Below are 16,329 nucleotides of genomic sequence, written 5' to 3'. Positions count from 1 at the left end.
CACAAGCTGGCAGAGGGTAGATTTAGGTTAGACATCAGAAGGCGCTATTTCACGGTCAGGGTGGCTAGGGTCTGGAACCAACTTCCAAGGGAGGTGGTGCAGGCTCCTACCCTGGGGTTTTTTAAGAAGAGGTTAGATGACCTTGCTGGGGTCATTTAACCCCAGTACTCTTTCCTGCCATGGCAGGGGGTCGGACTAGATGATCTTCTCAGGTCCCTTCCGACCCTAGAAACTATGAAACTACGAAACGTTTCAACCATAGCGCTGGGGATGGGAAGTCAGTCCAGCTGGGCTGACTTCCCATCCCCGGCTCAGGATCCAGCAGGGGTCAGGGAGTCAGCCCAGCTGGGCTGCTTCCCTGCCCCCAGCCTGATCTAGCGGGGGGATGGTGAGTTCCTGGGCTCACCATCTTGGCTGAGTTCCTTTCCCCAGCCCCATGGTCCGGTGAAATGGTAGAAACAGCGTCAAACAGCCTCACTGTTTCAACGAAGCAAAATAGTGAGGCTGTTTTGACTTGAAATTATATTTGATACAAAACACTGTTCTGTACAGACCTCAAAACTGAAGTTGGAACGGAACAATGCCTTTCACACAACCCTACTGGCCACACACCATTCATCTGGTCCATGGACTGTACCCACATCACTTGTCTGGCTTGTGGAGCTAGAGGGCCAGATGAGTTTGACACCCCTGAATTTTATCCTTGCTCTGAAGACCTCCCTGCTAACTCTTTCCTTGTTTACAGTAGGTGAAAAGTGTATGCGTCCACACACAGGCTTTTCTAATCTTTGTCGTTTTCATGCTACCCACTGCTTCCTTCCCAGTCTCTCCTTCCAATCTATTCCAAAATATCAGTAATAGGGATACCTCTGTTCTGTAAGGCCAGTGCAAACATACAAACTTGGTGCATGTAAGCCAAGCCATTTGGATGAAGAGACTAAAACATTCAGTCAACAGCAGGGACTTTTTAAGAAATGATGGACCTGGTTTTCTGTGATCTTTCAACTTTACCTTAATTTCAAATCACGGAAAATAAACACTGCTCTTTTATAATTCACAGACAGGAATAGAGAGGATACTGTAAATGAAGTTTTATTAAAGAGCTCAAAATTCTGTAAATTCAGAAAGACACAAGATGCTAAAAGAAATCTTAAAAAAATCTGTTAACTAAAACCAGATTAACTCAACACAATGTTGGAATACAACATTGTTTGCATTCCAAGGCACTACTCTGTTAATTATAACAATAAAAATTGCAAATTATAATACAAAAATAGAAATACTGCTGATCCAACTATATTTTGTAACAATGCAGCACTATTTTTCTTTCAAACATAATCCTTAATCTGCTTTATAATATGGCTAACGCTTAGCAGAACTGTATTAAAATAGTCTAGGTTTAGGGTTAAGCATCCATTATAAAGAAATTAGTTTGTTTAAATAAGGAATCTCTCTCAACTGTCAGCACTGTCAAATAAATTTACAGATAGCTTGTATCCCAAATATTTTATATTATTGAATTAATTTTAAAATATGTAAAGGGTGGCTGAAACAGCAATCTGAGGTGTAGAATTGTCAATTTAACTTTTACAGAAGGTAATTAAATTTACAGAAGAGCATTACCTTTATCACTCAGCCCATTTTATTGTACAGATTAAAACATGGCAATTCCAGCTCATGTAAACTGGATGCTGGGTGCTCTAGAAACAGTGCTGACATTGGCTCAGATACCCTATTTCCTTTTTGACTGAATGTGCTGTAGAAGTTGATTGCAGTAGACTGGAGTTCGATGTTTATGTACAACTACTTCAATTTCTTTCACAAGCAAATCAGGACATAAATCACTTCCTTCTTTTAAAACTTCTGTGAAGAAGAACAGAGTTTTATAATTAATTATCAAATATTCTGTCCTCCTCTACCCCATGCTCTATCAAACTGCCTGAAATCTGACCTGAACGGACGTAATCAATGAGGGAGAGTAAGTTCTCATAATCATTTTACTCTTCTCCTTTTGTTTGTATTTGCACTATTGATATTAGCCTGTTTGAACATGGACTGAAACTATCAATTATTTGACAGAGGCTTTTAAACAAGCTATTGCATGATAGTATCTTGCAGTGACTCGTAACTACTGCCAGATCTGAGGGAGTGACTGACAACCCCTTAATTTATCTAATCTCTAGATAGACCAAAACACTGATGGCTTTGCCCACATATGCTAAATGTATCTCTCAATCTAATTTGCTACATTATTCAAATAAAGGCCTGGTCCTGTGCCAGCTGAAATCCATAGAGAAACTTCTATTAATTCTTATGCACTAGCCCTAGTCCCCAGCTGTATGCACTATTTTTATAGAAGAGTTACAACTGTACTTCATGTTTTTATCTGAAAAAACAGTCTTAAAATTACAGACCATTTAAAATCTTACCTAAGACTGCCTGTTGGATGTTTTGATCAGGGTCATCCAAATGAATCAGTAATTCTCGGTAAAGAAACTCAATATTGCTTTTAAGTACACTTTTCCCATCACCGTCTCCTATGCATTTAAACCAGCTAATTAAAGTCTCAGCAGCTGCCAGTCGGACATCATGTGAAACATCATCTAGCCGCTTTAAGATTTCTAAAAAGAAAGGTTTGCATAGTGAAATAAGACAAACAAGGCAAAAATCATAAAAATTAAAACTTGAAACAATATCTTGTTCTTTAAATTAATTTTAAAATAAAATGTATTTCATAATTATTAAAGCATAACAATCATTATTATGTTCATAACATTGCTTTTGTTACCTTTAATGAGCTGCACTACATGAAATATAAATTTACCTAATAAGCATTCATAATAAAATAGGGCTGAAAACGACCTCAGGAGATCATTTAGTCCAACCCTTTGCTCAAGGCAGGATCATCTTGGTCTAAAATCTTCCAAACAAATGTTTTTCTAACCCGAACATAAAAACTTCAAATATTATTGGATTGTGCTTTAAAATGTGAAGTTTAGTTACACTGAATAAAATGAGTTAAGGCATTTATGAAATGACTTAGATTTAATTGAATTTTTCCTAACATCAAATCTATAAACATATTCCTAATATTTACTAAAGCATTACAAAAAACACAGATGGGACTTTAAAACTTGAACCATTACAGTCTCATTTCAGCAGAGAATTTCTGTTACATATTTAAGTTTTTACCCGATATTATACAGTTAAAACACTTTGCACTAGAGATCATCTGAATATGTATGGTGCTAAAACTGAGTAGGATGTGAAGAGGACATCTTCTGATGCTTGGTTAGTGACTGCAACGATTACTTACACCTCTAACGTGAGAATCTTAACTTGTTAAGTTCCTGCTGTACTACGTGCCTATTACACTAATGATCAGGCTTGATTCCCTGCTTGAGAGGCTTATTTGGTTTTATACATATTTAAACCAATCTTTCTTCTTACCCAACACAGACTGCTCAGCCCAAACATGCTATGCTCATAGGTAATATATAAAATCTGTAGATAGATAACAAATTGCACTTGACTGTATGCAGTTGCGTGATAACTAATTCTTAATACAAATGCACACCATCAATATCTCTTTGGTGGCTTTCATACCTACATGATTTTCTAATCTAGAACCATGGTGCTCAACCTCTGGCCCCACAAACACAGGGGCAGTATGAAGGTCTGATCCCGTGTGAGGTTGGTATGTTGAGTTAGACTGCACACTGGCTTGACACACTGCATGCTGGACCTTGCTGTGGGCTGCCCAACACTTCTCATTGGTGTTATGCCGCATGCCAGTGTGATCTAGCATACAGGGCCACATCACTTTGCCTGCAAGGCTCCCCACTGGTCTGAGAATCTGACAGTGGGGAAGTGACAATTTAACATTATCACTGCTCACTGGCTTCCCTGATGTGTGGGGAGACCCACAAGCCGGACAACATAGCTTCATGGGCTGGATCTGGCCCACAGGCCAAGACTGAGGACTGCTAATCTAGAACATTACTCCTAGAAATGGAGCCTATTTATAATATTGTCACGGTATCCTGTCAGCACCAGTCTGAACAGCAGAAGCAGCAGTACAGTGTAGCCACTGTTTGTATAATGCATTTTTGTTCCATCGCCCCTGCAGTTAAAATGTGTACTATTCTTACAGCCTTACTTGGGAACAGATGCAGCAGAGAAGCAGGCAAGCCTGGAGAAGGGGACAATATAGAGTGAAGTTCCATCTAGTGGACAAACATACAAGAGCACTATTTATTTAGCTTGATATCCTTCACTGTCCACAAGGCTCAGACCAGCTATGATACTGAAGGCACTGATTCTGCAAAAAACTGTGCATGTTTTACCTTTGCACACACTATTGAGTTCCACTGACTTAATTTTACACACTTCCAGTAATTCCATTTTAAGTATGTATGCAACTGTGAAGGTTGGGGGTGGAGGTGGACAGGGGACACAGGCAGCAGGGTGGTGGCAGTGGCTGTAGGCAGAGCCCAGGTCAGGACCTGAGCCAGAGCTGTAGCAGCCACCTGCTGCCTCACCTTGTACTCAAATCCAAGACAAGGCTCCCCTCCGTGTTGAATGAAAAAACCTCATCTTGGATTCAACTAAATACAGTATTCACTCTGGGTGAAAAACGCCTACATGTGAAGAACTATGTGTTACTTATATCTATTTCACTTAACTTAGACCTCATGCTGGCTCTATGCACAGGATCTGGACTAGATAATGAAATAGATACCTACTCCTTTATATTACTGCTTTCAACATTCCTAGCATCAGCAAGGCCAAAAATGGCTGTGCAAATTGCATAAAAGATCCAAGGGCCAAGACTGATGTGCTTAATGTAACAATCAACTAATTTTCACCATCAAAAACACTAAAACCCTGCAAAGGCAACTTGAGCTATGGAGTTGCTTACATCTCCATAACACCAGAACATTTGAAAATATTACTTTAAATTTGAAAAGTATTTGCAGAAAATACAAATTGTACCAGGATACAAATACAAAAGCAAATCATACCAGGATAAATGGTATTGAGTTTATCTGGACCAAACTCCTTCCCACAGACACTTAAAAAACTGTTGACAATACGGCAAGCCATTAATCGGGTAATTTTAGAATCTTCATCCATTGTGGCAATTACCTGAGTCATCAATGCATCTTCTACTTGATGCACCTGCAATAAAACAAACAAACCACCAGAAGTCAGAGTACTAATTGGTTATCTTAATTTGCTAAGTCTGTCTGAAATCCTGATGGTTTATTTTAAAAAAGCAAATTCTTAGCTGTGGTTACATATAAGAATCCTTCATTTGTGGTGGTTATGTGCTGTTATTATTTCCCTCAAACATAGGCTGTTGAGTCAGTTAATTGATGAGAACTTTTGGAAACACATCAGGCAAATCTAGTGTAAACAGGAAGAGTTTAACTTGCTCTCAGGTGACTTGATTCTTTTTGTTCTTTTTAAACATTTTGCTAAGACTTCCAGAATTTTGGAGCTAAAAATGACATTGGCACACCAATAGATGGCACTCATGAGCTAAATGGAAGCATTTAAAGGCCTCTAATAAAATGGCACACCCACTGCTGACTCACATTTTTGTGGTTTTAATGTATATATTTGTTATTGTACATCAGTGTGGAAAAATACCACAGTTCTGATTAAGCAAAATATTAAGCACGTGATATAATTTAAGAACCTGTGTAGTTTCTTTGAAGTCACTGTGACCCGAGAGGTTAAGCATATGCTTAAACACATTGCTGAATCAGAGCTTAATCAGAGAAAAAAAACCCAAAAGGTAATTTTAATAACGTTTAATGTCAGTTGTTTATATATGAAAAAAGTTTTGTTAAATGTAAACAAATATAAGAGGGATGAGGGAGCGATACTACTGCAATCTGCAAGCTAATGTTGCCCCACAATATTTTCTGTGTGACCTGTACCATGGATATTGTCATAACAAGATGAAATACATAAGAAAGAAACCCAAAACAAAACATAATATGGCCCAAAGAGAGGCCAACCAGATCTAGATAAAACTTTCTTTCTTTTTTTCTTTCTTTCATCCCCTCTTTCTATTGGTGATGTTTCTAAATCTCAGTTTAGATTAGCATGCATCTGGAGGAACTTTACTGAGTTTAAATGCATGCGACTGTGATGAGAATATAGGCCTAGGCATGAGCACTGGGGTATTTCTAATGTGACTGTCACAGGAAGGGACTGCTACCTGGTGAAATGTCATGTATCATAGGGTGTTTATAGACGTGCTCTGGTGGGGCAGAGGGGTGGGGTTTTAATCATAGCGGCTCTGAGAGCTGCTCTAACTAAAATGCCCAAAGGGTCATATGGTTCAGCACCTCCAGGCTGAAAAATGGCAGCAGGGGCACTTTAACTAAAGCTTGTTTGATGAGCTTTAGTCAAAGTGCCCCTGCCACCATTTTTCAGCCCAGGGATGCTGATACACGTGATGCTAGAGTGCAGTAATTACCACAGCAGTAATTATCACGGCTCTAGCAGATTCAATTAATCTGGACTTGATGATTTTCCAAGGTCCCTACCAACCCTAATGTCTATGACTGTCTGCTCCGCACTGTAATTACAGTGTGTCAGAGTAGCCTCATTGCACATGTATAGACACCCATAATGCAGTTGATCACCTCCTAAACACCGTGGAAGACAACAGCATTACCAACGCAAGTGGTCATTTTGCCAACACCTTTCAAACATCCCAAGCTGCCTAGCTTTTCCTCCCATTTAGTTCTTGCATCTGGCTCTAGCCCCCCCACTCCCTGGCTCTTTCGTTTAGCTCTCTTTCTGATGGACCTGTGGGCTCCAAGGTTGACTGCAGTTTTTCTTTGCCATGGTACAGTGAAAGTATGTATTGCTAATAGCGGTGCTGCTGCGGAAGGATCAGTTACAGGTCCAATCTTGTTAGCAGTCCCAGCTTTAAGACTTACTATCTATGGTTCTTATGCTGCATACAATAACAGACTCGAGCCTCCACAAAGCCCCACTACACTTCACAACAGTGAGAACTGTGTTGAATGCCTAGTGCTTGCAAGATTCAGTCCTAAGTTAGGACGTAATTCCTCCCCCACCCCCCTGCCCATCTCAGTTATTTACTGTCTCCTTGCATTTTAAGTTACTATAAATTTAACAATGAGATTCATCAAAAGACCAGTGAAAAGCATTACACATTTGAAGGACATTCTTTTTAAAGGGTAAGTTTGTGTTTACTCTGTGCTCCTGATGGTTTTCAACCTCATACATGTGATGGTGAAGGGGGAGTTTACCTCTTTCGGTGAAAGCATTTCACTATAAATAAGAGCCCAAAGGCATGATATAGCTGTGGTACGGATAGCAGCTGCTGTTCTTCCAGCATGCCAGTGCAGATTAGGAGCCAACATGTCTTTTAACACGATCTCAAGGTAGCTTAGAAACTGCCTAAAGCCAGAAATAAGAAAGCAAATAAAGGTTCATGAGAAAGTGGTGAAGAGATTGACAGGCCAAAAAAGAGAATTTTTCATTCTTGGGAGCAGGATAGATAAAATAAAAGACCACAGCATAACATTATCAATAATATAATTACACATTTCATTGCAGCATTTCATTACTTATCTTTTTCCAGCTAAGTATTTGGGCTTCAAGCACACATAGCTAACATTCAGGAAAAAGGGGTTCCAGACTCCCCCTGCCCCATTTCAGTCTGCCACTAACTTGCTGTGTTATCTTTGCAAACCACTTACCTTCCTCTGTCTCAATTTATCCACCTGTAAGGGGGAGATAACATAAGACCACCTGACATGAATGCTGCAATGATCCATTAGTGTTTGCTCCATTGAAGGGTCTTATATAACATGAAAAGAACAATTGCTTTGATGAGACCTGGAATAATTCAGCTTCCCTTTAGCTCAGAAGCCATTTCCCTCAAGGATGTGAGCTCAGTCGGATTTCCTTGTGGCACCAGCATCAGTGCAAATTTGTTCTTGATGGTAGGAACGTTGATCATGTTTATGGTGGTACATGGCATGTCATACACGCACTGTGTTTGTCTTGCTGGCGCTGGGTTGCAAATATGGAAACTCGCAATATCTTTGATCATGATCAAGATTAACACTGTCTTCTGCCTCTTCTATTGAATGAGCTGCTACAGTACTAAATAGTTCTGTAAAGCTAGACTACTTGCAGCAGGTGATAGTCACATGTGCTCTAGCTCAAGCAATGTTTATATTAAAATGAGAAAAAGGGTAAAGATTTTGGAAACCAGCCTCCTGAGAACGCCTTCCTGCAACAAAAAGAGAAGAAACTGCTGCTGACCTCTCCAAGAGTCCTTGTGTGTGAAATAAGTGACTCCTACAAAGACATAACATGCATCTGGAGGTACTCACTGTGTACACTGGTGCTGAGCACTAGTCCCCAAACAGCTTTAAAAAAAAGCCATGGGAAAGATTTCATCAATGGCTCTGTCAAGGTTGTAAGAACTGGTAGTGATTGTTGTGCCTCTGGGATGTAACTACTGCCACCTATCCTTGCTGGATGGATACAAAACCATTATGAGAATGGGTTTATCCTCTGGGTATAATCTTACTGGAATATAAATGAGAAGATGTAAATAGTCTGCTTTGCTAGTGAGAGTGAGCCAGGTGTTTATTCCCTCTACACAAAAATGGAAAACTATATTCTATATGACAAAAACACACACTTGGCTTGGCTTTGGGGTTTTTTTTTTGTTTTTTTTTTTAACTGTTTCAGTCTATAATACCAATCAGAGACATGTGAGATTATGTTCCCATTTCTGCTTCTTAGCCAGCAGGTGGCACTTATGAATAAGTAATAAACAAGAGACAGGCAGCCCCTCCAAACAAATTACACTTTGGAAATGAGACTTGGAATTAAAGTTTCAAAAGTGAATATTTTGAGGCACTTAATTGTGTTTCTGAAAAGAAAATGGTCATTTCCTGTATGAAAGGTTTCCACAAAGCCCTAAATGCTGATCATTATCCTTTCAATCTTCCTTTTAGTTCCAAGGTGGTCTGTACTAAGTGACCCCTGCTTGCTTTTTGTGTTTTTAGTAAGACCTTCTTTAAAGGCTAAAGAAATATCTGTCAAAATGTAAAATGGTAGATTCCAGACTTTGTGCTGTCTATAATGCCATGTTCCCTGGGAAAAATCATTGTAAAAAATGCCTTGTATTTGGTATAAGTGAGGCAAATCAAGTAAAATACTGACACACAGTAAGACAAAGCAAGGAGATGGCTATACGAGAGATGCTTAACAAGGTCCATTGAAAGCTCTCAATCTGAACTATTAAACTGTTTAAGAAAAACAAAAGCAAATTACTTCTAGATAACGAATGCTATTATGTGACTAAAAGAAGGTGAACATCTTTTTGTAGAAGACAGGCATTCAGACACAAGGATGTTACTGTTACTTCTAAACTGAGAATATCAGATAACCACCTCCTCATGCATTACGTACAGCATTTTCATTGTTGTTTGTATAATAAAAAGAATACATTTTATAAAAAAATGGAACTTCATATATGTATCTGTATCGGCCAAAGGTGAGCCAGTTTCATGCAGTGAAATTTTCCCCCTTTTATACAATTCCCTCAGTTAAGAATTTGCCATCACTTGTTTTTAAAATAAGTGTAACATGGTTCCACGCACATAATTACAAGAATACCTAGCTCATATCCAGTCATTATAATCAGTAGATATCAAAAAGTTTTACAAAATTGGTTAAAACCATTATCCCCATTTTACAGATGTACATCATTAAATCTTATCTTCGCTTTATTTAGGTATCAATTACTTTACACATTAGAGTATGGGGGAAGTTTAGGTTAGTCTCATTTCTCTGTTTCTATACCACTTTAAAGATATGCAATTTATTTTGTATATAACATGTATACACATTAAAAAATGAGTCCCACATAAGTCAGTTTCAGTAGGTCAGTAATTAAAATCACTTTGTTTTGTAAATGGTTTTGGATTCAAGTTCAGAATGCAAGCTCAGTGCCTTCAGCATTTAATCTACAATACATTATTAATCCAAAGTGCTCCAAATGCTACAAAGCACACCAGAAGGCAGTCTTGCTCCCAAGAAGCTTGGATTCGAAATTAGACCATGCAGTTCAGAGAAAAAAAAATGCATCAGTTTACAGCAAATGGGCTCATCTCAGAGCAGCAAAAGTCCTTTCCAAATGGCCTTTTTTCCTTCCTTTTAGGGTACAACAAAGACTTACAAACTTAAGGCCTAACCATCTATGTACCACTCATGTGAGAGGTCCTTAATCAAACAAGTAATCCCATTGACTTCAACAGGATTATTTAGGGCTGACCCTTGAATATTCTGAAAGTATATTATTGTAAGCACATGTTAGAAATATGGCATGCAATCCTTCAGTTACAAAAGGAGGGCTTTATCAGCTGCCATCTTAATTATACACTTTGGCCCTGATCCGACAATTGCATCTGCTAGAAAGGACTCTCAAAGCAAGCAAACTCTCATGGACTTCACTGGGACCCTGTGTGAACATCAGGGTTCCCATGTTAGTAGATTCCATTGCAGGATGTGGACATTCACTGTTAAGGCATTAAAAATGTTGTAAGTGATAGAGAGAAAGATACACAAGAGGACAAAACAACATTAGCCATTAAAGAGTCATAATAATTCCTTGCTGAGGATATAATTCAACCCTTTTTAAATACTGTATTAGAAATTTTTAAAAATAAAGTAGATGATAAATCTTTCTGTTGCTCAGCTGCAAATTTTTACCTGGATACAAAGACTGATGATTTATGTAGCAGTCAGCTAAATAAATACCATTTCTTTCCTAAATTTCCTATTTTAAATTTCACAGAAATGCTAAGTGTTTTTAATCCAGCAATTTTTTTGAAAACCTCCCACCATTGCATCATTACCGGTACAACTCATCATGGTGGAACCTCTACAAACAACACAGGCTAAGCATTTTTATTTATTTATTTATTTTACTACTGTACCCTGTAGACCGCTTTTGGAGCAGGGTTCGAAAAAAAAAAAAGTATTTGAGACCTCTACTTCAGGATATGAAGTTCCCCTCTCCCCCATATTTACACAAACACAATTAGAAAGGTTAATTAACCACCATGAACATAATTTTGGAATGATATAGTATTGTTTAAACAGCAGCTGTGAAATCACAACTGTACCTACCCCTCAGAGTTGATGGTTTCATTTGCTCTCTCAAGCATCTGGGATAAAATAGTAAAAAGCTTTAAACGCATCTGTGGGTCTTTGGTTGGCTGAAGACATGTCTTTAGGATGAGAATAAAATCGGGAAGAACTTTGCCAATGACAGGACCTAGAAAATAAACATTGAAATCCTGTTTGTACTAATTACTGTTTAGTATTAATGCAGTAAATAATGGTTAAACATTTCTCATACAAGTCCAGCAAGAGATAAATTGGCATTCAAAGTAATCATGGATATGAACACTGCAAAATGCAGCATAGATATGCTTCAACCTAAGTGTCAGGAGTTAAGTCAGGATGGCAAGGAACTACGAAGCTCCTTCAGAACTAGCTTAGAGTGCACCGTGCAGTACAGACATACTCTATGCCGGTACATACTACCTATCAGGGGGTGGGACTTCATAGCTGAAGGGCAGCTATGGAAGAAACCCTTCAACTCTGTAATCAAAAGGCTGGTGCTCTACTTTGTTCTGAAGAAGTATAATCTAATGTATTAGAAATACATTGGTTCACAAGTGGGTTTGCTTTAAGAAGCCTGGAACCTGTCAAAGCTTCCAGTGAACTGTGCCTGAAAGCACAGCTGAAAACTTTCCTATTGTATAGCTTTAAGTGGTGGGAGATCCTCATGAATGGACCAAAGTCCAGGGCAACAAATCCTGATCACTGGTTTGTTCTTGGAGCCTGAGATAAGTAGCCAAATTTTGAATCCCAAGTCAATGATAAACTGCCCACTGGATCCTTGAAATCAATCCATACAGAGCAGGCATCTTTACACATGCTTTGGGCATCTTTACACATGCTCCAGGTGGCAGGAGGAAGCACTTTAATTAAAGCAGTTCTGAGAGCTGCTCTAAGTAAAGCACCCACAGTGTCACATGTATTCAGTGTTGCACACTTCAAAATGGTGGTGGGGGCACTTTAACTAACCCTCATTTGATAAGCTTTTGTTAAAGCACCCCTGCTGCCATTTTAAAGTGTGGGGTCACTGAATACACGTGACGCAGAGATTGCTGGAGCGCGGTAATTAGCATGCAATGGAGCAGACATCCAGCATGTGTATAGACGCCCTTTGTTCTCCTTCTGGGGCCTCCCTTGCAGTAACTAAGAGAACATTCTAAACATTGCCTGTTTCTGAAATGTGTATAAAAAGGCTTGTTTGTAAGGGCCAGGCTTAGACATTTTTCAAAACAGTCATGTAAATTTAAAAAAATCAAAGCAATTCGATCTGAAATTAATATTCATCTTTTTCACATTAAGTTTTCTGTTTATTAACAGGACACCAAAACACTAATCTCTTCTTCATTCCAAACAATACATAGCCACAATTTAACTCAGTATTTTTGAAGGGGATGTTGCCAAAAGGGGGAAAATGTTTGAGCTTTTGTTGCTTCTTTAAAAAGACCTGAAAGGTTCTAAGCTTTTCATTCATTTGTAAGTGTGTTAAAGCTCAGACATGCAGCATCCTTGGCGTTTTTAAGACCTGGCTTGACCAAGCTTTGGCTGGGATGATCTAGCTGGGGATGGTCGGTCCTGCTTTGAGCAGGGTGTTGGACTAGATGACCTTCTGAGGTCCTTTCAATCCTAATTTTCTATGATTAATATCTTACCCTCTGTTTTGGAAGGACTAGAGAACTGCAGTGAAAGTTCTCTTATCCAAAAGGGCAAGAGTGTCTGGATCAAACAAAAACTGTGGCTAAGATGTCAATGAAAGTAAACTTATTTAGAAGATTTTAAACAACCTGACTACAAGCCACTTCCATTTTGCAGCTGCTCAGGTTTTATTCTGCTGTGGTGTTTATTCCAATAAAACTAGTGTTTCAGGAAATCCTTCAGCAAAAGCAGGCTTGACAATACTTTGATATTTCTAATGAAAACAAATGCAAAAATAATCCTTTAAAATGGGGGTTTTCAACCTTTTTTAAGGACTGTACCCCCTTCTGGAGTGCGCTCCCTTTCAGACTGGGGGTAGGAGAGTGCTGACAGCTGGCTGGATGTGAAGTGGGTGGCGTGTAGCAGCGATGCGGAGTGGTGAATGGTGGTGGCAGGGGGTGGGGAAGCAGCACATGGTGGCGGCGGCGGTGCAGAGTGGCCAATAGCTAGGGCAGGGAGTTCACTGCTGCCCTTCACCACTCCATGCTGCCCCCGCACACCGCTTCCCTGAGCCACCGTGTGTACCCCCTGGGGCCGTTCTAAGTACCCCCAGAGGTACGCATACCCCCGGTTGACAACCCCTGATTTAAAAGAACCATTCCAGACCATCTCTAGGTCATGAAACAAGCAAATTCTTTTCATTTTGTAAGTCGCGTTTAAAAACTTTTGCGCTTCTTTCCTCTTCCAATGAAACTGTTAAATTTCCACAACAGCATTCTGCCACTTATGCTATGTGAAGACAGACCAGTCAAAGTATTCATGTTCCAAGGGAAGTTCAACATCATTAAATATCTGGAAATTCATTGTCTTAAACTTGGAACAAAATAGTAATTTCTGCTGTCTAGACTTAGATAATGCAGGGCCTAAAATATAGCTTGCTAAATTTTCATGCCAATAAATAAGACCGTATTGTTATAACAATTATCCAAGAGGCACTGCTCTATGGAGAATCTGAAGTATTTTTAAAGCAATGCTATATATCATACTTTGATAATAGTAAGTTAAATAGATGAACAAACAAACTAATCTGAACCACTTATTTCAACATAAATTCAAATAAAAAAATCGGTAACTGGAAATGAGTAAGTCTTGTTGAATTGATTAAAAGAAACATTATGTGGAGAAATGAAAAGAAAATAAGAATAGCACTATAAGGAGTTGCTGTACCAGACAAGACAGAAAACATAGACAACAACATGTCATCACTATAGGGAAACGCCAAAATGTTTATCCAGACATTTTATGATTTACTTTGCGTTAAGTAGAATATAGACAAATGTCTAGATATTCCCAATCATGGAAAAGACGGGAGGATATTGCAGTCACGCTAACCTTTCAGCACTTGCATTAGATAGTTTTTTTTCTCCTCTATGAGTGGCCAGAATTTTTACTGGAGTTCATCTCTGAACAAAAGTAAAGTAAAGAACTCAGGCTTCTTGAAGCACATCTAGAGATGAAGGGAGATGAGGGTAACATGAACCAGAAGGTTAAAAAAAAATTAGGATGATAAAAGGGCACTTGTCCCTATAGGTCCAGGGTGAGTTTTACTGGATACATACAGCACGGGGGGAAGTAGGCAAAAGTGGACTTGAAAGACCGTAAGTGTACGGATAGATGAATCATGACAGAGAAGGCCTTATCCTATATGTAGCATTGGCCCTGGGAGAAGGAGAAACCCCTTAACTAATTCTTCTTCCATTCTTTTCTTTTCAATGCCATTTCAAACCTGAGTTCAAATTTCAGTTACATCTGTACTTGAATAACAGCTATGCCAAAGAACTATTTTATTAAGCTCTTTTACCAACAGATTGCCATTATGACTAAGGCTAGGTATGTCAATAGAGCAGACTTCAGTGTAATGTTGAGATACCTGGCCTAGATCTAGGTGAGCTAGCCTGCATGCTGGAAACAGTCTGCAAAGAGCTCTGTGTGGGCTAATTTATCCTGCTTCTCATGTGTCTCTATTTTATACTGCAGAACACAGAATGGTCAGAATCTATGGCATCTGTCAAATTAAAAATCCTGGGAGATGCCACGACATTGCAAGTCATACCTGAATGAGTGGCAATGATATCTAACTGTAGTAATTCTGGAGAATAGCAGGTCCAATTATCATGAGAGACAGACACCCATTCCATAAGCTGGACTATATGTTGTCTGTAGAGATCAAGAAAGCCATTCAAATGCTGCACCTCAGCTAATGAGGACATAGTCTCCTCTACCTGTTTGAAAACAAAGAAAAAAAGCTAAAACATTAAACTTAACCAGAATGCTGTTAAAAATGGATTTTTATACATTTCTGACTAGGATGGCCATGCCATCAACACCGTCAAGAGTTCCAACAGATAAAAAGGCATAAAAATTGCAGTTGTAAGTAAAAGACACAATGGGAACATTGTTCGCAGGTGGTTTACAACATGTTGAACACTTCCATTTGCACCAGTAACACATTAAATCCATAACCAAACAGATCTGCACCCTGAGACTCACAGGTTAGTTATACATCTCACTGTGGGCTCATGATTAAAAAGACTGGCAGGGGCTAGACTTCAGGTCCAAAAGTATTTTAACCCTAGCAAGACTTGTCCTGCGTTAGTCAGTACTAGAAGACATCCAGCCTATCTAATCAAAGTACTGACTTTACATTCTTGAGACAGAGACTTGAAGTATAAATACTGATTTATTCTCATGCCACCAATCAAAATAAACCTGCTTGATAGACTAGATAGTTCAAGAGATTGATAGTGGAACATAAAGCCTTTAACCTCTAGGTTACCCATTCAAATCTGGACAAGTTCAGCTCAGCAGTGCCTAAAATACTTGCCATCTAGTGGCTGATAAAAATTCTGCCCATCTAGGCTTATAAACTGTGCGCTTACCATGATATCTAAGTGCCCAGTTGGTGGTCTTACTCTATTTTCTAAAGGACGGGTAGACAGTAAAGACATTAGCATTTATTTTGATTGTTCAGCATAGGACTAGAATCACTAGTATATTAAGAGTGCACAATTCTCTCACATTCAGAGGGGCATTTCTGGGTCATCCATTGTGATCTCCTTTATCTCTATTAGAGATGCACCGATGCATCAATCCATATCATACTGGCACCGATAAAAGAAAAATTGACATGATCAGCAATCGGCATTCTTTGGCTGATGTGGCCGATAATGTCATGGATAAATGCCATTTGCATGTGCAGTCAGGAGTACAGCCCAGCAACTTGGAGAGCAGCATCTGGCTGGTAAGTTTGTGGAGGGAAGGGGCAGATCGAGGCCCCCACGGTGAGGGAGGGAGTGGAGCAGGGGCAGGGGCTGTTCAGCAAGGGCAGAATGTGGGATGGAGCTGGCGCCTCATCTGGGGGGGCAGGGAGTGGCTCCAGCCGCTGCATGCACCTCTGTGGAAGCATAGGGGGGCATGTGCCCCCTGGATTTACAT

At 39.3% G+C, this 16,329-nt stretch overlaps 1 protein-coding gene across 2 annotated transcripts in view; it reads right to left on the bottom strand.

Annotated features, from left to right (window-relative positions):
• Nucleotides 1–1,076: 1,076 nt before the first annotated feature.
• The window catches only part of DNAAF5 (dynein axonemal assembly factor 5), a 61,058-nt gene continuing 45,805 nt past the window's right edge, over nucleotides 1,077–16,329 (bottom strand). For both annotated transcript variants that reach the window (XM_019512901.1, XM_019512902.1), the window contains exons 8-13: nucleotides 14,948–15,116; nucleotides 11,206–11,353; nucleotides 7,299–7,449; nucleotides 5,025–5,181; nucleotides 2,430–2,621; nucleotides 1,077–1,863 (exon numbers count right to left, since the gene is read on the bottom strand). In XM_019512901.1, coding sequence (XP_019368446.1) covers nucleotides 1,733–1,863; nucleotides 2,430–2,621; nucleotides 5,025–5,181; nucleotides 7,299–7,449; nucleotides 11,206–11,353; nucleotides 14,948–15,116 — 948 coding nt within the window. In that variant the 3' untranslated portion in view covers nucleotides 1,077–1,732. The remainder of the gene's footprint in view (nucleotides 1,864–2,429; nucleotides 2,622–5,024; nucleotides 5,182–7,298; nucleotides 7,450–11,205; nucleotides 11,354–14,947; nucleotides 15,117–16,329) is intronic.

This window comes from Gavialis gangeticus, unplaced genomic scaffold, assembly GCF_001723915.1.
Source record: "Gavialis gangeticus isolate Ggan-Ray unplaced genomic scaffold, GavGan_comp1, whole genome shotgun sequence".
In the NCBI taxonomy this organism is placed as follows: domain Eukaryota; kingdom Metazoa; phylum Chordata; order Crocodylia; family Gavialidae; genus Gavialis; species Gavialis gangeticus.
This window is presented reverse-complemented; position numbering and strand designations above follow the sequence as displayed.